General features: G+C 41.1%; 1 protein-coding gene across 1 annotated transcript in view; it reads left to right on the top strand.

Annotated features, from left to right (window-relative positions):
• gldc (glycine dehydrogenase (decarboxylating)) overlaps window positions 1–26,517 on the top strand; it is a 117,594-nt gene that overhangs the window by 25,599 nt on the left and 65,478 nt on the right. Inside the window, exons 3-6 of the mRNA XM_052019576.1 lie at window positions 5,324–5,459; window positions 21,796–21,960; window positions 23,646–23,723; window positions 26,226–26,373. Of these exons, the coding sequence (XP_051875536.1) occupies window positions 5,324–5,459; window positions 21,796–21,960; window positions 23,646–23,723; window positions 26,226–26,373 (527 nt within the window). The remainder of the gene's footprint in view (window positions 1–5,323; window positions 5,460–21,795; window positions 21,961–23,645; window positions 23,724–26,225; window positions 26,374–26,517) is intronic.

Here is a 26,517-nt window from a genome sequence, read left to right as displayed (position 1 = left end):
AACAGGCAAGATTTGATGAGTACCTGACAGTGAGGAATGGAACTGATAGAATTGCTGCATTGGGAACTGCTGTTGGAACTGCCATATGTCTGTAAGAATGGCAATTTTGCAAATTTCTGCAATTTGAGGGAATGCCAAGAAATGAATTTTCTAGGAACATTTTCCTAGAAAACCCTGCATGCAAGAGCAGAGATGGTGCAATGTCAGGAGAATGACATGCTTGGAAGTTGGTAAGAGTCTTCTTTAGGACAGATCAGTTTAATGTAGCATTATGGGTGTAATGAGCCGATCAATCGGGGGCTAGAGGCTAAACAAATTTGAAAATGTAGTTAGAAGTGAATTGAGAGAATTTACCAGTGGCAAATAGAGGGAAAGAGGATGCATGTGGAAAGAATTATGAATAAGTTGTCAGAAATTTCTGCTGCCTTCTGGAGAAAGTCATGAAATATTTCAAAAGTTTCAAGTCACTGGGAGAGGTGTATGTGTAGAGTAGAGTGATGTCCTCGGTTATTTGTGTTTGTAGTTGGTACTGCAACTACATGTTATACGGGAAAACTCTGATCATTTGCTACCCAATTGTTCGTAAATCCAGATGGTTTGGCATCTGGCTCACCAGTGCTTGTTTCCTGAACTCTTTTTAAAGTCACTGGGGCCCTGTTTCCTTTGATCTCTTTAAACTCACCTGGAGCCCCAGTTTCCTAGCTCCCTTTAAATACATCTGGTTCTGTATCTGTGCTCCCTTTAAACTCACTGCTGCCTTATTTCCCATGTTATGTTTTAAATTCAATGGGTTCACTGGAAAACTTGTTGTACTACTGTAACTCGAAATGCTGAGACTCAAGTAGCCAAAAGGTTGATGTGAAGCAAGCACTGAGTTGAGGATTAACAAACATTAATCGTGGCTGCACCAGAGCATCAGTTGAGCTGAAGTATCATAATTTTTGTCTGCACGTTACTTAATCATTAAGTTGTTATATCCAAAGTATACATAAGTAAATCTTAGATGAAGGTTTCTGGATCCCAGCCAACGGAAAAAGATTACAAGGGAAACTTCTGTGTGGCAGTTGGTTATCCCTTATTAAAGGAAATCACGCATCGGCGCTTTCCAGTTTTCAATGGCAGACGGTCATCCTCAATCCCAAGAGACTGCTTAAGAAGGAGGACGGAGGAGGTTTTATTTTTTTCTGTCCTGTTTGAGAATTAGTTTATCAGGCAACCGTTAAAAGCTTGGTTTGGTTGTCCCAGATAAGACCTTGCCTCATTAACAGCATTTTTCCAAATTTCTTTAATTGGTTTATTGGTGTCGCATGTACCAAGATACAGTGAAAAGCTTTTGTTTGCATGCTATCTAGATAGATCATTTCCATACACAAATACATCGAGGTAGTACAAAAGGGGGGAAAAAAATCAGAATGCAGAATATAGTGTTGCAGTTACAGAGAAAGTGCAGGTAGACAAATAAAGTTCAAGAGTCATGACACCCTGTCACTTTTCATATCTTGACGCATTTCTTTGAATTCCTGGTTCTGTTCTTTTTGAGTTATGTATTGAAGAAGTGTCCAAAGCTTCAATGCATGTACAAGATTGGTCAGCTTTGTCAAGGTATTACAGTTGCTCTAGAAGTTTATTAGTTCATATGGAAGTGGACCACACCTGGATAAACCATTGGCACCTTGGTAGGAAGCCTCTGACCAGTAGTGATGTAAAAAAGCAAGTCATTTGTGGTTTGGGTAGGATCAGTAGCCTCAGCACACATTACATGAGCTTTAACTTTTTCTTTCTCTTGGTTCAGTTCCACTCAAGTGTATTTCCATATTCCCAGATGCAAGATATGTTTTAAACCAATGCAACCAGGCAGCATTTTAAGACATCATTAACGTTTTTACTTTATTAAGTATTCTATGTTGTAACTTCGTACAGTTTGATTTACACAGGCGTAAATGGGCCTCAAGCATTTTTATTCAGTATTGCTGACCTACTGAATAAGAGTAAATTATAATTATATATATAATAGTGTATAAATGTCAGTGTTGGGACACATACCTAAGAATCTTAATCTTTTATAAGACTTTTTAAAATCATCAATCTGATCTGACCTGTTATTTCTATAGCAGGTTATATAGTAGGTGGTGAGGGCAGTTAATCTCACATCATTTAAGAAGCATGTGGACAAACATTTAAATATCCAATGCATAGAAGTCTCTGGACTAAATATGAGTAAATGGGACTAGTAAAGATAAGAACAATGGTTGGCATGGAAATGGTGGGCCAAAGGGTTCAATTCTGCTCAATTCTTTGACTCCACAACTCTATTTTTATTTTTTTAAACTATCAGGGCATTGAATATAGAAGTTGGGATGTTATGTTGCAGTTGTACAAGATGTGGGTGAGGCCACATTTGGAATATTATGTTCAGTTTTGGTCACCCTGCTATAGGAAAGATGCCATTAAACTGGAAAGAGTGCAGAGGAGATTTATGAGGATATTTCTGTGATTTGAGGGACTGAGTTATGGAGAGAGGTTGAGCAGGTTGGGACTTTTTTCATTGGAGTGTAGGAGAATGAGGGGTGGTCTTATATAAAATCATGAGAGGCATAGATAAAGTCAGTGCACACTGTCTTTTTCCCAGGGTTGGGGAATCGAGAACTAGAGGGCATAGGTGAGAGGGGAGAGGTTTAGTAGGAACCTGAGGGGCAACTTTTTTACCCAAAGGGTGGTCAGTATATGGAATGAGCTGCCAGAGAAAGTTGTTGAGGCAGGTACGTTAACAACGTTGAAAAGGCACTTGGATAGGTACATGGACAGGAAAGATTTAGAGCGTTATGGGCAAAACGCAGGCAAATGGGACGAGCTTAGATGGGCATCTTGGTCGGCATGGACCAGTCGGGCTGAAGGGTCTGTTTCTGTGCTGTATGACTCTGACTCTCTGCACCCAAGACTTGAGGGCAGATAGCCTTCCATTGCACTAGAGGGGGTCTAGAACTTGCTGCCTGAAAGGGTTGTGGAAAAGCTGTCACTGGATGAGCACTTTGTGTGCCACAGCCTCTAGAGTTATTATCTTAGACAAACAGCTGTGACAGGAGAGCGAGCAGGCGTGGCCACCAGCTGGCCTCACTGACTCGGTGAGTGAGCGAGAGAGTTTGCTCAGTGCTCCCAGCTCTACTCAGCTCCACCCAGCCCTCAATCGTTGTGCCTCAGGTTGGGGGTAGGGTGGGGGTGGATTGGGTAAAGGGTGGGGGTGGATTGGGTAAAGGGTGGGGTGAGAAGGCACAACATTGTATCATACATATTAAGAGCAGGAATAGGCAAAGTAGCTCCTCAAGCCTGCTCTGCCGTTCACTAATAGTTTCTGATACAGTGGTAACTTCAATGCTCCCTTGATGATTATAGAGTGATACAGCATAGAAACAGGCCCTTCAGCCCACCATGTCCATACTGACCATCAACTACTTATCTATACTCTTTTCCATATTGAAACTGTTTTGCCTTTCTTCCTCTGTCTCTTTTTCTTTTTTCTCTCTTTTTCTGTATCTCTTACTTCCCTGCCACCATTCTGTTCTGCACCCAGCCCCACCACTGGACATCCCAAACCAGCCTCTGAACATGTCAAGTGTACCACTGGGCATTGCACATTTGTAGCCATGTATTTATGTGGCGCCTCTGAACACCCAGAAATTTCTTGAGGAATTTTCATGAGCTTGAGAGCAATTGGCACCAAGCTAAGAAATCAAACATTAGGAGAATTGGCCACAAAAAAAAAGTTTGATGCATTTGAAAGAAGAGAATTAAATTAAAAAAAAGCTCAGAAGGGAGCTTCCCTTGCAACATTAGCGCAGAGAGCCAGAAGACCTGAGAGTGTGGAACAGTTTGTTGTAGATATGTACATAAATTCTTTCAACAGAATTGGTAATTGATTTATTATTGTCACATGTACGGAGATACAATAAAGAGCTTTGCACGCTGCCCAGACAAGTTATTTCCATACATAAGTACATGGAGGTAATACAAAAGGAAAACAACTGAATGCAGAATATAGTGCTACAGTTACAGAGATGGGATGGCAATTTCTGGAAATACTCAGTGGATGTTCCACCTCTGTTCACTGATGCTGAGTACTTGCTTGAGCTTGGCATTTGGGTTTAGAGTGGAGGCTAAACAATGTGGGGGCATTGGTAGAGGGAAGACAGGATGGGATTGTGGGGAAAACGCTGGTGCTTTGATTCAGGAATGAATCCAGAGCCGGATGGGTTATTGGGACCACCACATCAGGTGGGGGATTGGGGAGGGGTACAATTCATGCAGTGCAGAACAAGTGCTTGAGAACTAAGGTAAGTAATGTACCCCACTTCGGGTCGCCTAGTTCAGCACTGGAGAAGTAGAATTTATTGGCTAAGTGTGTCCAATGTACCTACAGGACATCATGGTCCAAGTTGCCAAAAGGTTATTCCATACATCGCATATATATAGAAAACACATTGGGATTGTTTTACCAGCAAATTCATGGTGGATTGATGAATACAAAGAAAGATGGTACTGATTGTATATATTTTTTTTACAAATGAATTATATTTTTTGAAATTTTTATTTGAAAATGTTCTGGAATGATGTGAAACAGCTCCAAAATAATCATCATTATGTTTCACTCCTGAAAGATGGTTTTTTTTTTCTCTCCTTGTTAGGGAAAAAAAACAGTAGAAGTATAGCTCCAGGCATAGGTGGTATGATGGCTTGAAAGTTCAGCTTGTTGCCAAGTAGCTCTGAAGCAGATGAAGAACACGTTGAAGGAGTCCGCGGCACTAAATTTCTTCTTCTTTGTAGTTTGGGGAAGGAAGTTGTAATTTTGTCTGCAATTTGATAACTACTGCATTACTCAGCTGTGTTTGGAAAGCTAAAGTCAATTGAAATTGTCTCCATATCCTCACGTTACCATTGAAAGCAAAGCTTTTGGCTGCCTCTGTGCTACTGTATGTTTGTCCTTCCACTTAAAACAAAAATCTATTTATTCCTTCAACTTTAAAACTTCAAAACTGAGTTAAACTAGTTCACTTAACATTTGGAACTGCTGCTGTTGTGTTTTTTGTGATAAATTTGGCTTGATTTGAAGTCACCTATCACGTCTATTTTGTTTTACTTATTTTACCAAACTATATTCATAAACTGAGATTATTAACTGCAAAGAGTGAAACATTGAATACACACTCAGCCAGTTTTCCAAGCCTTTTTTATATTTACTTTCATTACCACATTGTGGTATTTTAGTAATTTGCTTATAATCTTTCAAGTGAGATCAGTGGATTCGATTTTGTTTTCTTTTCCCCCATAGGTGAAAATGAAATCCTTGCCAGTCTACACAAGATTGCAAGCAAGAATAAAATCTGGAGGTCTTACATTGGAATGGGCTATTACAACTGCTCAGTACCACAAGCAATTCTCCGCAACTTGCTAGAAAATGCAGGATGGTAATGCAAAAGCTTTCTCATTTTAAATGTACATCTCCTCAGTTGTCTAAATTCAGGAGTGGTTGTTTCCTTCATAGTTGAATGAATGATGGAAGTGGTTGACATACAGATCTATAATGCTTAGAACTTGCTGGCTTTGAACCCTCGTATCTTGCAAGACGTACACAAAGCACTGGAGGAACTCAGCGAGTCAAGCAGCATCTATGGAGGGAAGTGTCTCAACCTGAAATGTCAGTCTATTTCCCTCCTTATGGGTCACTGAGTTCCTCCAGCACTTTGTGTGTTGCTCCAGGTTCCAGCATCTGCAGTCTCTTGTGTCTCTATCTTGCAAGATAGATGATCTTGGCTGAGAAATAATTGGAATCTGCAGCCTTGGTTCAAAGAGGGATAAAAATGGTTTAATGGTTCTTACCCTGGTCTTGTTTGCAGTATGGTTGCAGCTCCTCATCATTGCTGACCTAAAGGTAAGGGGGAAGAAGTTTAAAGGGAATTTGAGGAAGGATTTTTAACCCAGATGGTGGAAGGAATCTGGATGCACTGCCCAAGTGGGTGGTGCATGTGGGTACTCTCAAAATATTCAAGGAATATCTAGGCAAACACTTGAATTGAAAAGGCATAGAAGGCTAAGGTCCAATTGTAGGAGAATGGGATTTGTGTAGATGGGTAAGTAATGTTTGGTTTGGATATGGTGGCTATGCTGTATATCTCCATCACCCTCAGATTTTAAGGACAAGGAAAATAGATGAAGCGTACAAACGGCAGATTCTATTCACTGTTAGAACGTAGGACAGTACAGCACAGGAACAGGCCCTTAGGCTCAAGATATCTGTGCCAGGCCTGATGCTAAATTAAACTAATCCCTTCTACCTGTACATGATCCATTATCCTTCCATTCCTTGTGTATTCATGTGCCTATCTAAAAGCCTCCTAAAACATCACTATTCCAAAAGGAGATCAGGGCTGACTGAACCTGCGTCAAGTTCAGACCACATCATCTGCTCAGGGTTAGATGCTGATGCCTGAAGGAGAGTGGCCTTCGTGTTACCTTTGCAATGCCATATCTCCAAATAATACACATAAGAAAATCAGTTATCCAGTAAATGTTTGCTAACAGCCTAGCATGGACCTAATTATGGAGAATGATTTCTGATTCTTTGATCCTGATCCATAATTTACCTAATCTCGTCCTGTAGTGTAACAAGAAAGGACTTCTAACTTGACTGCAACAATAATTCCTCCATCTTTGAGGGATTTGAGTTGGATTTTTTTGATTTTTCTTTAAACGAAGTGTGCTCCTTCACCTGTAGAATAGGAGGGACAGTGGGATATGGGCCAAATGCAGGCAAATGGGACTAGCTTGGTGGACACCATGGTCGACGTGGACCAGTTGGGCTGAGGGGCCTGTTTTCATGCTGTATTTATCTGTGACTTCTTGTTGCAGGGACCCTATTCATCTTGCTTCAAAAATTATCTTTTAGAATTATTTCAAACAACATTAATGTATTTGGATGTAACAACTGATTATTTTTGGTATCAGGTGACTTTGGTATCAGTGAAATTAGAAAAGTTGATTGGTCTGCTGATTTATCAATCCATCTCAATGTTATTAAAGTGCACAGTCTGGTAGAATTTGGCTGGGTAGTTGTTTTATGATTGGGACGGACCTGAGAGGTCAGTGACCACCTCCTGCATCATAAACTTTCTGTAAAACATCAAATATTGCACTTGGTTCATCAACATCACCCCTACTCTAACTAAGCCTACAATATAACCATATCTGCCATCACTTCTGCAGTGTTGTACAGTTGTTATATCATTGCTTACACTCACTTGTTCAGTATACAAACTTCCAAACTGATTTTTAAAGGCACTCCTGCCATTGTAATCCCTGTACACTTGGTCCTTATTATCTTCTGATTTGCTATCCACAGATCTGCATACTGGTTAAGTTGGCACCTGGCCCCATCTTGCAGTTCTTCAAACAAATATATCTGTACACATGCTCACATTGAGGAACCAATCATTGTCTTTCTAACTCAGTTTCCAAACCACTTGTGTTAAGTGACTCCCTGCTGTGCACGCTTCTCTTAGAGAGCAGTCTTTGTTTACGTAGCTGCACCTTGTGATTTTAAAAATTCATCACTACTCCCGTAACATCAGTACCTTCAATGCAAGTAGTTTGTGAACTAACATCACTTCCTTTTAGGTATTTAAATGATTCAATGTGTTTATTAATGTGTGTAAATACTACTAAAATACTACAGGACATTTATGATTATTTAGGGGGTGTATTGGGTGCATCCAAGAGGGCCTCAGTTGTATCAGCAATTTTAATTATGTGCAAGAAGTCTGTTTCCCTATCCCTCACAGATATCAAGGACTTAGCTGGTTAAGTAGAAAATGTTGTTCAAAAACACTTTGATTTAGTATCTTTAAAGGGTCAATTGCTTAGTGGTTAAGATACTGGATAAACATCCAGAGATCCATTCCCTCTCTGGATCCAGAGGTTGATTTCCACTGTGACAGCTGAGGAATTTAAAATCAAATAAAAAAAGAAAGGTAGGTCTGGACTGTGAAAGAAATCTGCCATCCTTGTTTGGTCTGGCCTGTATTACTCCAGACCCACCAGTGTGGCTGACTTGTAAATATCTCGTCGGTTTGGACGGAATCGGGGAATGACAATAAAATGCCAACACTGAGTATAGCAGTTAGTGTAATGCTTTTACAGTGCCAGCGACCTGTGTTCAACTCTGTAAGGAGTTTGCATGTTCTCCTCGTGTCTGAATGGGTTTCCTCCGGGTGCTCGGGTTTCCTCCCACATTCCAAAGATGTGCATGTTAGGAAGTTGTGGGCATGCTGTGTTGGTGCCGGAACCATGGCAACACTTGCGGGCTGCCCCCAGAACATTCTATGCAAAAGATGCATTTCACTATGTGTTTCGATGTACATGTGACTAATAAAGAGATCTTATTGTACACCCACTTTTATTTTCTTCAAGTCTGTTGCATCCTGCTTGATACTTTCACCTGCTCACTTTTCAAGATGTGGACATCAGTGACCAAGCCAATATTTACTGTCCATCCCTGGTTGCCCTTTAGGAGATGGGGGTTCACCCCTGCTGAAGGTATTCTCAGAGTGCTGCTGGGCAGGGAGTTCCAGGATTTAGATCCAGCAATAGTGAAGGAATGGCAACATATTTCTCACTGAGGATGGTGTACATTTTGGAGCAGAACCTGCAGGTGGTAGTGTTCCTGTGCACTGACAGACCCCCTCTTTTGTTTTTAAATATCAGACATTTTGGCTTTGGGAAGTGTTGTTTCCTGGTTCAGTCACTTGATACACTCTGTTCTTTGGTGCCAGTACTTTTCCAAGCAAATCCAGTACATCTGGGCACCCCACAGTGCCAAGATTTATAGTGAGCTAGGGATGGAATTAATAAATTAGGGCTCTGCCAAAGGGCAGTATATGCAGAAGCACTAGGATAGTACAAATGAGTGGAGGGATGGTGCAGCAGGGAAAGGCTTCTGGAGCATTGGGACTAGTTCTAAGTTACATGAGCAAGGTTGCATCTTAACTGGACTGGGACTACTTCCTTGCAGGGAGGGTGCTGTTTGTACTTGAGCAAGGTTCAAACAAGTAGAGCAATGGATGGGTGCCTTTTTCAGTAAAGGTATGGACAGTTGGAATTTTGTGTATGAGTCTGGAAGGCAAAGGAAACAAAAGGTGGAGAAAGGAAACAAAATTTGGCAATGCTTTGTTTATAGTTTTGTGCAAGAAACCTACAAAATAAAAGTAATTAAACCAAGGACACAGATAAATATATGGGAGTGTGATGCTGTAGTCATTACTGAAACATGGCTTAAAATTGGTCATGAATAGCAGCTCGGCTTTCTGAGGAGCTAGAGGGGGAAATGAAGGAGGTGCAGTAATGCAGGCTGTCTTCTGGTAACAAACAAGTTCAGTTTTTACAGATGTCCATAAGTTGATTTTGTCCATAAGTTGGAAGATACATGAACATCACTCAATACGGTAATCACATCTCCACAGTATTGTAATGGCATCAAAGGCACACCAGACTGATTAAAAAGGAACAATTACTAAAAGTGGAGAGAGAGGGAGAGAGATGAAACTAGTTCGGCCATTCGTAGGAATGAAAATATGTACGTACATAGGACTTTTGAACTTAGTGTTATGGGAGCTCATTTGTATGTTGGGGTGTCTGTAAATCAGGTGTTCATTACCCAGGGACAGCCTGTAATAGAAGTGGATTTCAACTACCCCGATATAAAGTGGCACAATAGCAAGTTAAAGGGTGCAAAAGACAGATTCCTAGAAATTTAAATTTCTAACACTTTTATAGTCTAGCATTATGCACTTCTATATTAATTTTACTTGGAGTGAAACACAGTGAACATTCCCCAGTTGCTTCACATCACTTGCAAAATCAGACTCTGCCTTCTCTTGCTTTACTGACCTTTGTGATTGCTTACTGCATGCACAAAATGATATGATTTTCCCAATCCAGCAATCTTCTCTCAATATTACCTTGCCCTCCCACATCCTCAACAACAGATACTCCAATGTACCCCCCACTCCAGCCACAGCATTTGCCCAGTATGACCTGTGGCTAACACCCTGACCCTGGCCTCCAGAATGGAAGACTAGGGGGCACCTAAGAAAATTTTTTTTAATAATACTGCAGGTGCTGGAAACCTGAAACAAAATCAGAAAATGCTGGAGCAGCCCAGCTGGTCTGGTGGCATTTGTGGAGAGAGAAGCGGTCAACATTTTGGGTTTGCAACCCTTCAGAACTTCCAATGCTTGTGCACTTGAATTTCAAGGCAAGAGTTCTTAAAGTGCATTCCAGATAACATCATCGATACATAACAAGTCTGACAAGAGTGGGGATGATATGGAAATCAACCTGGACATGTGGCTTTGGTAGAGCAGTTTGGAAGCAATTATAATAATTCAGTTACGTAGTCTGGAAAAGGGCAAAGATACACTCTGAAAAAAATATTTAAATTGGATTAAGGTCGTGTTTGCTAGGCTGGATAGATTTGTGTGGATGTTGAGGGCCGTGCAGGGTAGAGGAAGGTAAAAGAAGTTTGCAGCAGGTGATAAGAACTCAGTACAGCAGAGAGCCTAGAGGAATTTTAAAAAAGTGCAAGGGTGAAGTTAGAAAATACATAAGGGAGGGAGTGGGTTCATGAAAAGGAAAATCCCAAGTTATTTTAAATGAATGGTGGGAAAGGGGATAGAGTCATAGAGAGAGACAGCACAGAAACAAACCCTTTAGCCCACTGAGTCCATGCTGACCATCAACCACCCAATTACATTAGTCCTACATTTAATCCTTTTTTTTCATTCTCCCCACATTCTCATCAACTCCCCCAGATTCTACCACTTGCCTACACATTAAGGGCAAGTTACAGTGACCAATTAACCTACAAATCTGCACATCTTTGGGATGTTACAGTAGTCTTTGTGGAACCAGTATTGTGCAACTGAATGTTGAATGTGCTTCAAAACGGATGCCACTTTAAAGTGGCCAATTGACTTATTTTGTGTACATTTTATTATCTTCATCATCCCATCAACCAACTCTCAGCCTTGGAGAATGTAATATAGCACAATCACAATATCCCTGTTTAAAATAACCCCAGAAGTGTTCATAAAGATGAGTGCAGAGCTGCTGTGAGAGTTATAAATTGGAATACTTGTCTCTTGCTTTAATGTAATGCCGCAATGGAGCATCAGGAAGGAAGTTATTATTATGTCCGGCTTGTGTAATTTGTAAATTATAACGGTAAAAATGAGGTAATTAGAAGTAAGGAACTTTTAAAAGATGTTTAAGAAGGCTATTGCTTCTCATTCTGTAGTTGAATCTCTTTCATTCAACTGTATACTTCCAGTCACAAGACCCTATATCATGAGGTGCCAAATACAAACAAAGTGGACAGTAAGTAAAAATAACTTGGGCCTCAGACTACTTGGTATGTTCCAGTGAACATAATTCATTTACTTTTTTCTCTCCCCCAATCCCACCACTTTGCAAACGAACTCAATTACACGTGACTCCAAGGACTCATGCTTCTAATTTTAAATGAATCAATGCTTCAATTGGAAAAAATCGTTATTCCAGATTTAGCCACCAATTTAATTTTGTTCCTTGGCCCTTCTGTGTAGCTATAGATGTAATTCTGCATCAAATTGATGGCACTGTGGAAACTAAGGACCTCTGACAATGGAAGACTTCTGTGAATAGTTTGCCTAACAGGCAGTCTGCTTATAATATCTACTTGGATGACATTGATGGTGGCAGAGTTTGCTGAGTATATTCAAGACAGAAATTGGTTGTTTATTTTAAATGTTAAGGGAATCAGGAGATGCGGGGTTAGTGAAAAATCAATAACACACAGAAGCTGGAATTCTGAAATAAAAACAAAAAAATTTAGAAGTACTTAGCAAGTCAGGCTACATCTGTGGGAGGAGAAACAAAGTTAATGTTTCAGGTCGAAGACCCTTCGTCATTACCTGGAAGGATTTAAAGGAAGCTTGTTAAATGATAGGGAGGGGGAGAGGGGGTGACTCTGATAGGATAAAACCAGAGTGAGCGTGGATCTGAGGATGTGGAGAGAACAAGTGGTGTTGGATACTTTGGATGTGCATGTGATCCTGGTTGGATCCAAATTGTAAAGGGTGGAATTTCAGTTGGAATCCACTGGAACAAGTTGGAGCCAGAGAAATTTGTTATAGAACACAGAACAATACAGGACAGGAATAGGCCCTTCAGCCCATGATGTTGTGACCAACTAATTAAACTAACAGCACCTAACTAAACTAATCCTTTCTGCCTGCACATGGTCCATACTCTCCATTCTGTGCATATTCATGTGCCTACCTAAGAGCCTCTTAAACACCTCCATTGTATCTGCCACCACCACCACACATGACAGTGCATTCCAGGCACCCACCACTCTCTGTTTCAAAAAAAAACAAAATAAAACCTGCCCCACACATCTCTGTTGAACTTTCCCCCTCTTCACTTAAATGTATTCGACATTCTGACCCTGGGGAAAAAGATGCCAGCTGTTTGTCTATGCCTCTCATAATCTTATAAACCTCTATCAGATCTGCCCTCAGCCTCCGCTGCTCCAGAGAGAACAACCCAATCCTATCCTCATAGCACATCCCCTCTAATCCAGGCAGCATCTTGGTAAACCTCTTCTGCATCCTCTCCAAAGCCTTGATATCCTTCCTATAATGGGGCGACCAGAACTGAATGCAATACATCAGATGCGGCCTAACTAAAGTTTTATAAAGTTGCAGCATAACTTCCTGACTCTTGAACTCAGTGCCTCAACTAATGAAGGCAAGCATGCCATACAGTATGTCTTATCTACCACCCTATCAACCTGTGTAGCCATTTTCAGGGACCTATGAACTTGGACCCCAAGATCCCTCTGCTGTAGCTAAATGTGAAGTGTTGCACCTTGGGAGATCAAATGTAAAGAGACAGTACACTGTTAAGGGTCTTGCCATTAACAGTGTACTGTCTCTTAACATTTGATCTCCCAAGGTGCAACACTTCACATTTGGCTAGGTTGAACGCAATCTGCCATTTCTCCACCCATATCTGCAACTGATCTATATTCCGCTGTATCCTACACTATCCATACCACCACCAATCTTTGTATCATCTGCAAATTTACTAACCCACCCATGTGCATTTTCATCCAGGTCATTTATATACATCACAAACAGCAGAGGTCCCAGTACGGATCCCTGAGGAACACCACTTGTCACAGACCTCTAGCTAGAATAAGTCCCATCGACCACTACCCTCTGTCTTCTATGGGCAAGCCAGTTCTGAATCCAAATGTGGATATGCCTTCGCCAAATGCGGATCCAAATGTGGTTCACCGTGGATATTAATCTTCTGGATGAGCCTCCCATGAGGGACCTTGTCGAATGCCTTACTAAAATCCATGGAGACAACATCCACAGCTCTACCTTCATCAATCACCCTCGTCACCTTGTCAAAAGACTTAAATCAAGTTTGTAAGGCATGACTTGGCCTGCACAAAGCCGTGCTGACTGTCCCTAATTAGGCTATGGTTTTCCAAATGCTCATAAATCCTATCCTTGAGGATCCTCTCCAGTAACTTCCCTACCACTGATGTGAGACTCACCAGTCTATAGTTACCAGGATTATCTCTGTTTTCCTTCTTGAATAATCAAACAGTTCTGTGTACTGCACCCATAAAATAGTGTAGAATGAAGTAGTAGAGAGTGCAACAGTCATGTAAGATTACTTGGTAACTACCTTTAGTGCCCTGCAGGGGAGACTAAAGTAGGATGGAAAGTTTTGGAAAAAGAATGTATCAAAAAATTTGACTTTTGGAACAAATATGTGTAGAAAGTTGAACTTGGGGAATTTTCCACTGCGTTATCTCTTTCTAGTTTATTACTTGCAGTCCTATGTAAAACAAAATTATCAGCACAATCCTACCCTGAAGTACAGAGGTCATACATGATCCTGCAGTGTCAGCAATAGTTTCATTGGATTACCAGTCTGGTTTGTCTGTATTGTGCAGTGAATTAAAGCATGTGACTCGATTTTTTTTTAAAATACAAATCGGGCTATTAAATCAATATGTTCTTCCTGGCATGCATTTTATTTATACTGCCTTGTTGTTTTTGAAATAGCTAAGTAGCATGTACCTCCAGATAAAAATATTTGAAAAGTGCTGTGAAATCTGGTACAGTGTTGCTTCTGGGAGTTGCATGAAAATACCGCCCATAATTTTCTGGCTCTTGCAGTTTCGTTATTCTGTTTATCTGCTGTTTGGAAATCAAAAGAAAACCTGCAAATTTTTGAAATCAAGTGATAGAAATACTCAGGCAGCTTTCTGTGGGGAGAGGGAGAAGGGGAGGTGGGAGGAAACAAAATTAATGTTCCAAGTCGATGATTCTTCATCAGAATTCCAAATATTGATCAGTATTATCAGTACTAATGTTAGTGTTTGTTTGATTTTCTTCCTGTAGTGCACAGGAATTTGCCAATACAGCTGCTTGTTGAAGTAGTTCTATAAATAAAGAATATAGTGAGAAGATGATTTGGATCACTTATGAACTGAGCATTTGGGATGGATACGTAATGCATATTTATATGAAAGGCATTAATAGAACATAGAACAGTACAGTACAAGAACAGGAAATCGACGCACAATGTGGTGCTGAACTAATGAATATTGTACATAAATACCAATTTGTCACTTCATCTGTAGGAGTAACATTGATTGCTGAAGCAATGTTAGATCGGGCTCTCTATTTTAGAGGTACAGGTAGGCTCTAACATTTCACCATTATAAACTCACAGGCCCTCCCCAGAACACGAACACCTGACTTATGGACATATGAATGAGCTCCCATAACTATTATTAAATTCAAACAAGAACCAGTCTTGTGGGGGGGGAGGAGGGGGGAACACATGATTATATGTAACCTCCCCGCAGTAATCAGATATAACTGTCTCTGAAGAACACAAGCTGCCAGTTTCACCGCAGGAAGCCACTTAACGGAGTTGCTTTGGAAATTGACAAACAATCGCTTCTATTTATACTTATGCAATGATACTCTATTAAACAGTGTAATATCCATTGGTACTACACAAGCCCATCAGAACTGCCTATTGAGCATGGGACATCTTGATTCTGTACAATTGTAGCTCGGCAGGAGAAGACGATAAATAAATGTCTATGTTAATTGGCCCTCATCAACACCATTCATTACAATACTGTGGAGATATGGATGATTTTGTGTATTAGAGTCATACAGCATGGAAACAGGCCCCTTGGCCCAACTCATCCATGCTGATTGTGCTGCCCAGTGAGCTAGTCCCATCTACCTGCATTTGGCCCCTAGCCCTCTAAACCTCTCCTATCCATGACCCTTTGCATGAAGAAGCTTCCCTGATGTCCCTTTTAAATCTTTTGCCTCTGATCTTAAACCTATGCCCTCTTGTTTTTAGCACCCCCTCTCCGGGGGAAAAGACTATGTGCTTTCACCTTGTCTTTGCCCCTCATGATCTTATATACCTCTATCAGGTCACCCCTTAATCTCCTACATTCCAGGGGATAAAGTCCTAGTCTATGCAACCTCTCCTTGTAACTCAGGCCCCCATATCCAGGCAACATCCTGGTAAATCTTTTCTGCACTCCTTCTAGTTTAATAACATCTTTCCTATAACAGGGCGACCAAAACTACACAATACTCCAAGTGCAGCCTCGCCAACATCTTATGTAACTGCAACATAACTTCCCAGCTCCTGTACTCAACGCCCTGACTGATGAAGGCCAGCATGCCAAACGCCGCCTTCTCCACCCTTCCAACATATGGACAAAATTAATTTATGGACATCTGTGAAAACGGAACCTGTCTGTAACCCAGGTATGCTCTATACTTAATGTGTCACCTGGAATGATGGCACCTTGGTGTTGCTGCATTAACATGAGTAGCACTAGAATGTCAGCCAGGATTATGTGATTAAATTCTTGTATTAAGCTGTGATCTTCAAGATTTTGCCTCTGAGCTGAGTATGCTTCCAAATGTGTTGCAGTGACAGCTGGTCCCCAGGAATGCTCTGATGTGGTCAGTTACTACGATTGGGCTGAGGAACAGTGGATGGATTTTAAAGTGAAAATGTCAGAAAGGTTGATATTTAAAAATGCAGATGTTAGATGGTTCACATTTAGCCATACTGTGTTAATGTGTAAATGTTTTAGATGCTGGGAATCTAAAATCAAGAGATTAACAATTTATGTACATACGTACGTGTGTGTGTGTGTGTGTGTGCGCGCACGTGCGCTTACTGAAAATTGGCACCATGAACAAATCTTTGAAAATAGACTGTTACCACTGGGGCTGTCAATACCTCTTCTAAAGTTGACATATGCCAAGTGGGGGAACAAAATCAGACAAGCACCAAGCCCACTTGAAGTTAGACAATAGAGAATAGACAATAGGAGCAGAAGTAGACCATTCGGCCCTTCGAGTCTGCACCGCCATTTTGAGATCATGGCTGATCCTCAACAATCAGTATCCTGTTCCTGCCTTGTCCCCATATCCCTTGATTCCCCTATCTATAAGAAACCTATCTAGCTCCTTCTTGAAAGTGCCCAGAGAATTGGCCTCCACTGCCCTCTGAGGCAGTGCATTCCACAAATTCACAACCCTCTGGGAAAAGAAGTTTTTCCTCCCCTCTGTCCTAAATGGCCTAGCCCTTATTCTTAAATCATGCCCCCTGGTCCTGGACTTCCCCAACATCTGGAACATATTTCCTGTCTCTATCCTGTCCAATCCCTTAATAATCCTGTATGTTTCAATCAGATCCCCTCTCAATCTTCTCAATTCCAGCGTGTACAATCCCAGTCTCTCCAACCTCTCAGCATAAGACAGTCCCGACATCCCCGGAATTAACCTCGTAAACCTACGCTGCACGCCCTCTATAGCCAGGATATCCTTCCTTAACCCTGGAGACCAAAACTGTACACAATACCCCAGGAGTGGTCTCACCAGGGCCCTGTACAAATGCAAAAGAATCTCTTTGCTTTTGTACTCAATTCCTCTTGTAATACAGGCCAACATTCCATTAGCCTTCATCACTGCCTGCTGCACTTGCTCATTCACTTTCAGTGACTGATGAACAAGGACTCCTAGATCCCTTTGTATTTCCCCCTTACCTAACTCCACACCATTCAGATAATAATCCGCCTTCCTGTTCCTGCTCCCAAAGTGGATAACCTCACACTTATCCACATTAAACTTCATCTGCCAAGTATCTGCCCACTTACCCAACCTATCCAAATCACCTTGAATTCTCCTAACTTCCTCTTCACATGTCGCACTGCCACCCAACTTTGTATCATCAGCAAACTTGCTAATGTTATTCACAATGCCTTCATCTAAATCATCAACATAGATCGTAAACAGCTGCGGTCCCAGCACCGAGCCCTGTGGCACCCCACTAGTCACGGCCTGCCATTCTGAGAAACATCCATTCACCCCTACCCTTTGTTTCCTATCCGCCAACCAGTTTTCTATCCATGTTAATACCCGCCCCCCAATTCCATGAGCCCTAATTTTACCCACCAATCTCCTGTGCGGCACTTTATCAAATGCCTTCTGAAAGTCGAGGTATACAACATCCACTGAATCTCCCTCATCTATTTTCCTGGTTACACCCTCAAAAAACTCCAGTAGATTAGTCAAGCATGATTTGCCCTTAGTAAATCCATGTTGACTCGACCCAATCCTATCATTGCTATCCAAATATGCCGTTATTTCATCCTTAATAATGGACTCTAGCATCTTCCCCACCACAGATGTTAGACCACAGAAGTTATTCAATGAGATGACAAATTGGACACCATATGCAGCTCCAGCTACCACAGTTCCCTCTCATTCAACCACTCACCTCCCTTAATAGCTTTGGTCCTTTAATTTTCCTTCTGGGAGATTTCCAGGAATTGAGATCAGAGGCACTGAGCGAGTACCAACTTCTTGATCACCTTAGCTCAAATCCAGAGTTCAGTCATCCACATAATTGTCTCGGGCTTTGCCTGAGGGGTTTAGTTTGCATCTATTTGATAGAACGGTACCTTCTACTGCTTTTCCCAGTATTAGTTTAGGGAATGAGGATTGACAACGTTCAGCTTTTATTTGGGGAAAACACACTCGATAGTTGATATGTGTAGCACAGTGGTGCTTTGGGTAGTCATTGAGTTGTACATCACAGAATCCAGCTCATTGGCCCACATGTACATAATGTCGACCTTTTTGCTCATCTACACTAATCCCATTAGGACCATATCCTTCCATACCTTGCCTATTTAAGCGTCTGTTTAAATGCCTCTTAAATGTAGTAATTGTATCTAATTCCACTACCTCTTCTGGCAATGAGTTCCAGATATCAACCACTCTCTGTGTAAAGATAAAACTTACCTCTCAAATCTCCTTTAAAACTCCTTCCACTCACCTTAAAACCACTCACCCTCTTGTTTTTAACACCTCTGCCATGGAAAGAAGATTTTGACCATCTACCCTATCTATGCCTCTCATAATCTTACATACTTGTATCAAGTCACTGCTCACCCTCCATCGCTCCAGGAAAACAAGCCCAGCCTATCCAATCTATCCCTGTAACTAAAGTCCTTCAGTCCGGCCAACATGCTTATGAATCTCCTCTGCACTCTATCCAGCACAATCACATCCTTCCTATAGTGTGGCGATCAGAACTGCACACAAAACTCCAAGTGTGGCCTAAACCAGTGTTTTGTAAGGTTTTAACATAACACTCCAACTCTTGTATTCAGTGTCCTAACCTATGAAAGCAAGCATGCTAAATGCCTTCTTCACCCTATTGACTTGTGCAACTGTCTCAAAGCTCTAGCGACCTGGGTTCAGTCCTGACCTCCAGTGCTGTCTGTGCAGAGTTTGTATGTTCTCCCCGTGGGTTTTGCTCTGGTGCTCCAGTTTCCTCTTGCTTCCCAAAGATATATTGGCTGTTAATATTCCCCCTATTGTTGGTGACAGATGGGAGAATTGGGGGTGGGTGGGGGGTATTGGACATGTGTGAGAGAATATGGGGAAATAAGTGGGGGGGTGGGATTGTTCTGAGAGCCAGCATTGACTGAGTGGGCTGAATGGCCTTCTATGTTGTAAGAGAAAATGAATTTGATTCTGGATATATAGCCAGTGCCAAGGAAGAAATGGAAATAATCTGAACTACAGCTAGCACAATATTTGAATGTGATTAAACAGATGAAATTGTTTGGTTTGGTTACAATAGTGAGAGCACTATGGTAAACATAAACAGTGTCAGTATTTTGGGTAGCATGGAACTACTGGCATGAAAGATGAAAGCCTTACTCTTGTATGGTAGACCAGACAAAAAGTGAATGAATAGTGAGTTGTTGCATTATTGCCTCTAAACCAGAGGGTTGTACATTCGGGCCCTTTAAGACTTAAATACCTACTGTTTAGCCTTCAGATGGCCTTTTGTCTGAGATTAAATGGTCAACTGCAGCCCTGATTATTTGTACAGGTGGATGTTAAAAAAACCCATGCTTTGTTTGATCAAAGTTTAGCCATGAACCAAAGCTGTCAAAACCAATTAACTGAGTTTGGGGTTATTTGCAAGAACTTTCTTTTTTTGCAGTTTACCTGCTGCTGCTGTGTCTGACTGTGTGACAGTGATGAGATTTTGAGAAATAAGTTGTAATATACACAAAATGCTGGAGGAACTCAGCAGGTCAGGCAGCATCAATGGAGGGAAATAAACAGTCGACGTTTCAGGTCGAGATCCTTCATCAGAACTGATGAAGAGGATCAAGTCCTGATGAAGAGTCTCGACCTGAAACGTCGACTGTTTATTTCCCTGCATTGATGCTGCCTGACTTGCTGAGTTCCTCCAGCATTTTGTGTGTGTTGCCCCAGGTTCAAGCACCTGCAGAATCTCTTGTGTCTAAGTTTTAAGTTGTGATGCATTATGTAATAATCTGAAGATGAACAGTAGCTCCTTACATACTTCTGTGTCCTTCTCAAATTGGAATAGAATATAATAGCAGTATTGGGAGCCATTTGGCTATTAAGTCTATTCTGATTCATTGAAAGAGATACCTAACATCCCCTCTTCTACCATAGCCATTTCACTCTCTTCCTTTTTCATTTTTAAGAACTTATCCAGTTTGTCTTTAATATATACTATTGCATTTTCCTTCCTCCACCAGGCAGTGTATTCCAGATCACAACTTCTTGTACTGGACTCAAATCTTTTGGTACTTCAACCAGATGACCAAGATACAAGGCCATTGACAATTGACCTCTCAATTGGTTTTTTGCTCTTGTCAAAAAACTTACTGATTCTGAACACTTCTGATGTTTCTGCCAGTAGAAACAGTTACCATTTGCTCTTGTCAAAAAACGTTTTGATTGTGAAAACTTCTGCAAAATTTTGGAAGAAAGGCCATTAAGCCTGTCCAGTCCTCTTGGCATCTTGTATTTTAATTAAATTGCTTCCCTTCTAAACCACATTGATTATTGGTCCATGGAAGTCAATTGCCTGTGTGCTAAATGCATTAGCCCTCATTACCAGTTGGAGGAAATATAACAAAAATTTACCTTTGAAAATAATGTGTGTGTTTTTCTTCATATTTTGATGTTCTAAAATGCAGCCTTTCAAATCCCCAGTGGCAATTGCCTGTAGCAATGACAAAGATTATACACTATTTTGGGGCATTTTGTAAACAGCATATTACTGTGACTGGTCTCACCTTATCAGAGGTATTCTCTTTAACCTATCTATCCCTCCCCAACCCACTCTGCAACCTGATAAGTAGGAAAAGAAGTTAGTTTCCATTACTGATGAAGCATCTTTGACCAGAAGTATTAACTCTGTTTATCTTTTCACAGATGCTGCCTCGCCTGCAGAGTTTTTCAGCATTTTCTGTTTTCATTCCAGTTTCTTCTTTCCCTCTTTTCTTGAATATTAATGTTGCATTTGCTGTCTTTCAATTCAATGGGACAAGTCCAAAATCTGGGTGGTTTTGGAAGATCATTACCAAAGTATCCACCGTTTTAACAGTGTCTGTTTTTAAATCCTATGATGCACACTATTGGCTTCAGAAAAATTGTCATAAGAGAGATCAAAATATTTCTGGATAGTAAAGGATTTGAGGAATGTCAGGACAGTGCAGTAAATGGTGTTATGGTAGAAAATCAGGTGGCAGAAATGCGCTGCCAGGGGTGGTGGTGGAGGCAAATATGACAGAGGCATTAAGAGGCTCTTAGGCACATGAATGTGCAGAGAATGCAGGGTTATAGACATTGTGTAGGCAGAAGGGATTGGTTTAGATAAGCATTTAATTACAAGTTTAATTAGTTTGGCACAACATCATGGGCCAAAGGGCCTGTTCCTGTCCTGTACTGTTCCATGTTCTATCACCCATGATCTTGACAAGTGGTGGAGCATTGAAAGGCCACTATTCTTTGTTCTTGTGTTGCAAGTATAACCCAAGGCAAGTTCAACCGAACTGGTTTTGTCACTTTGTTCTACTGCAACCCCACCTCCTAACTGGTTCAACAGCTGGGAGCAAGAAACCCAACTAAGTACCAAGTATTCAAACAATGTTCATGTCTCATTCTGCCCAAGGATCTGACAACTCAGAATTTATCAATTGGAAATGGTGTGTATTTACATTAAAAAAAACTCTGTAGAGATGTGGTTCAAATCTCAAAACCAAAATTAATGTCTTTTGTATCTCCACTACAGGGTGACCCAGTACACTCCCTATCAGCCTGAAGTTTCCCAAGGCAGATTGGAAAGCTTGCTCAACTATCAGACTATGGTGTGTGACCTCACTTGCATGGATGTAGCCAATGCCTCCCTGCTGGATGAAGGAACTGCTGCCGCCGAGGCGATGCAGTTATGCCACAGGTTGTATAGTTTATTTTGTCTTCCACAGTAAAACTCTGATCATCTGCTTATCCAGTTATTCAGAAATCCCACTGGTTCAGCATCTGGTTCATCAGATGTTGATTCCTGTGCTTCCCTTCCATTCATCTTTTGTGTAATAATTTCCATCTGGCAACGCTCCACCTGATCTTCCATCTGATCCACATCCTGCTGTAGCCTCAGACAATCTTCCTCACTATCCACAACACCACCAACCTTTGTCTCATCTGCAAACTTACTAAGCATACCTCCTACATTCACATCCAAGTCGCTAATGTCTGGATGCTGTTCACTGCATGCTCTTCACTGCATGCTCATTGCTTTGTGGGCCTCTTTTGTAAATTCTGTTCAGTGCTGAAATGGATTGAACATTCTCTAAATTCCATTGGTGGAACATTGTGGAGGACAATATTTGGGCTGGTGTCGTGGTGCCTTCATTCTATGGCAGTCCACTGCACCAGCTGGTTTGCAGCCACAGTTTCAAACCAAAAGAAAGATTCTGGCCAATGAGGACAATCTGCTGATGTAATATAAACAGAAAATGCTGAAAACTCTAAGCAGGTCAGGCAGCATCATGGAACAATGCAGTATGAGTGCTTCCCTTGATTAAAATCCTTCACCAACCACTTCTCTTCCCCAACACCATGATTATTTTTCTCCTCCACATCCCACTTGGCTGCCCAGTTACCTTCCTCCATCACCTCCCATGGAGTGCAGAGCTCACAGATGAAAGGATGCAGAATGCCATGGTCTTCACATGATAGAACACCGCTGCTGGGTTGGTGTTTCCCCCCAGCTCCGGACCCCACATCCCACAACTCCTGCTTTCACAGCTTTCAGGTTGCAACTCCCAGCTCAGTATTTTTAATGCTGAAAGATCGCCAAAGGAATTTCGCGTGAGTATTTGCAGAGAAAATTTGACCACAATGCGGAATAAGAATGTATTGGAGAAGGTGATTAGTTATCGTGGCTGGTAGTATGGCTGTGAGGCTTGCAGCAGTGCTGGACGTGGATAACAAGATGAAGCACATCAGTGTTTGTGTGGGAGTTGCAATTAATATTGAATGAAGTCTGGTGAATTGAGCAATACCTGAAACTAGCATCTCAAGAGATGGAACATAGCATTATGCCAATAGAAGTTCAAGCCCTCTAACTCTCTACTAGTTTTAACTTTTGTTTGTATTTTAACTTTGCCTGGTGCTATCTATTCACAATATTATCCAGCTAGTGATAGGATACACATTATAATTAGCAGGCAGATCAACACTCATCATTCCACTGGGTGGGACTGTGTTAATTGCACATCATTGCTTTTGTTCACTGCTGTGTTTACCTCCCAGTTTTGTAAGTCAAAGTCAAATGTACTGTCATGCACAAGTACATGTATGCACAGGTGCAATGAAAAACTTGTTTGCATCAGCATTACAGGCACATAGCATCATATAAGCAGCATTCACAAGAAAAACATAAATATACACAAGAAAGAACACAATTAGAACAAAATAAACTTGACATTTAAGTAGTAAATCATTCTTCAGAAGACAAAGCTGTAAATTGCTATTCTGTAACGTTCCCAACCATTGTCTCCATTTTATTGGTTAACAAATCAAATGTTACAGAGTTTAAGAACTGCTTTTCGTATTCACTAATTTTTTTGTTTTGCTTAGACACAACAAGCGAAGAAAATTCTATGTGGATGCTCGTTGTCACCCTCAAACAATAGCTGTTGTGCAAACAAGGGCAAAGTATGTAAAAAAAAAATCCTGTAAATTAAATATAAGCATGAGTCAAAATGTACTGGTATATGTAAATAGAGAGAAACTGTGACCACGTTGTTAACGGTTCAGAAGCATTTTGGTAGGTAATAACTTTGCTTCAAGGAATATCTGGGAGAATGAAACCATGACCTTCTTGGAGATGAGACATGTCTATCCTCAAAGATCAGGCTTCAGGCTGGAGTGAACAGTGAATTGCAATCCAGGGCTTGCTTGCAGCTAAGCCCTTGAAGCTGAAGGTTGGAGGCCAGGTTGCTGGTTAGGGCTTAAGACCACCCCAAGGTCAAGAGTATTTGAATTTCTAAGGTGCCAGTTTATATTAATGGAAACATTTCCTCCCACTACCAACAATGGTCATGAATTCCCTCTGATTTAAAAATAAATGTTGAAAGTGCCTAAAGCTGAATAATCTGTTTTTGGGTCCATTTTGAGTAACTACCTGATTTGTTCTTTTTTCTTTTTACTTTGTAAAATTGTATTCCCTGAAGGTTTAAACTCTCCAGCTCCTCTCTGTTCCTTGTTTTGACATTCCTAAGCTCCCAGTAATGAAACTTTCCACAGCTCTTCTGATCCCACTCTCTGTTAACCTCTGTCTGCACCAACTTTAAATAGTGATGCAGAACCTTGCCAGCCCTTATGTATACTACTTGATTGAGTTCCAGAGGTTAATTAAAGTTGGTCATTGAAGACAATTTCTTTTCAAAGTTATCGTTCTATAGGTATCTACATTGTATCGTCTCACCTACTTGATATTCCTTTGAGGTGGTGTGACATTGCCCATACCCCACTATTAACTTTATTACCACAATACCAACATTCTATCACATTATTTTACTTGTATTATATTTAAGATATCATATGCAAGGCCAGCATTTATTGTCCATGCCTCATTGCCTTGTGAGTTGGTGTCTCGAATAGCTGCAAGGTACTCTGTGATGAAGATTCTTTCGGGGTGCTGGTGTGTACGGAGTTCCAGTATTTGTACCCTGCAACTTTGAACGAATAGGAAAATGTCTCCCTAGTTGGAGAGCTTTGTGATGTGGAGAGGAATTGTGGACATTTCCTAGCCACTGCTGCTCAGTCATTCTCTTCTCCCCCCTCCCATCAGGCAGAAGATATAAAATCTTGAGAACATGTACCACCAGGCTTAGGGACAGCTTCTATACCACTCTTGAATGGACCTCTTATACAATAATGATGTACTCTTAATCTCTCAATCTATCTCATCATGGCCCTTGCACTTTTATTCATCTACCTGCACTACAATTTCTCTGTAACACTATATTCTGCATTCTGCTTTTCCCTTTTGTACGACCTTGCTGTACTTGTGTATGGAATCATCAGTCTGGATGGCATGCAGACAAAAGCTTTTCACTGTATCTCAGTATATGTGACAGTAATAAACCAATTACCTATTACCAAGCTTGAGGTCCTCAGAGGTTGAGCACAAGAATGTGTATGGTGCTATTGAAGAAGCATTACTGAGTTGCTGGATGGCCTTTTGTAGATGGGGCTCAATGTAGCTGGGATATCCCATTGGTAGTGGTAGGTAATGTTTAAATTGGTAAATTGGTTTATTATTGTCACATGTACTGAGGTACAGTGAAAAACTTCACTTGTACCTCAGTTTTAAATGATCAGTCCAGAACCCACAGTTTATATTTTCCTCCCACATTACTTTCCTGTGTGTCTACAAGCTGCTTTGATGCCAAACTGGTTGAATCCCTCTGTGGCTTGACTCTACCCTCAGTGACCTATCTCCTTCAGAATGTCTCCATCCATTTCTTCTGCTCATCTTCGCTTCTTGTTGCTCAGTTCCTTCACTCCACGAACAGAAGCTGATCATTCACTTCCTCTGTCCTGGCTCCTGGAATTCTGGCACTGACCCATCATATCTTACTCTGTTCTACTCTGCCTTTAAAAACCCCCTGGAAACTTAAACCTTTGATAACCCTTGAGTGGCACAGTTGTGTAGCTAGTAGAGCAGCTAGCTCACAGCACCAGAGACTGGGGTTCAATCCTGACCTCGGGTGCTGTCTGTGTAGAGTTTGCATGTTCTCCCTGTGGCTGTGTAGGTTTCCTCTGGGTGCTGTAGTTTCCTCCCACGTGCCAAAGACGTGCGAGTTGGTAGGTTAATCAGCCACTGTAAATTTCCCTAGTGTATAGTTGAGTGGTTGAATCTGGGGGTGAGTTGATGGGATTTTAGGGACAAATAAAAAAATTTATGTAGGATTAATGTATAATGGTGGTTGATGAGGGTCTGTTTCTGCGCTGTATCTCTCTATGACTCGCTAATATTTGAACTAACTTTGTTTATGTTAAGTGCCCATCACATAGTCTTGCAAAATCTTGTAAAACAAGTGATTGTTGCTTTATAAGTGTGGATAGAACTAAAAATTGAGAGAAGCAAGGCATTATTTTATGGGGTAAATAGTGTTTTGATTTGCTTTTTGACAAGGAGTCTGTTTCCAGTTACATAGGAGTCACGACAGAATTGAAGTTGCCCCACGAAATGGATTTCAGCAGGAAGGATATCAGTGGAGTACTGTTTCAGTACCCAGACACTGAGGGAGGAGTAGAAGACTTCTCTGAACTTGTTGATCTCGCACATCAAAACGGGGTGAGTAACAGAAGTTTGGACTGTGTTGGTGATTGGTGAATGCAAGCACTGATACTGAATTCAGCAGATGTGTCTGTCGGGAAATCGATGATAGCCAGCTTTATTTGGCATTAGTTGACTATTTAACATGCCAGAGAATTTGAG

This window comes from Pristis pectinata, chromosome 7 (assembly GCF_009764475.1).
Source record: "Pristis pectinata isolate sPriPec2 chromosome 7, sPriPec2.1.pri, whole genome shotgun sequence".
Taxonomy (NCBI): Eukaryota; Metazoa; Chordata; class Chondrichthyes; order Rhinopristiformes; family Pristidae; genus Pristis; species Pristis pectinata.
The sequence above is the reverse complement of the archived record's forward strand: the minus strand, read 5'-3'. Positions and strand labels throughout refer to the sequence as shown.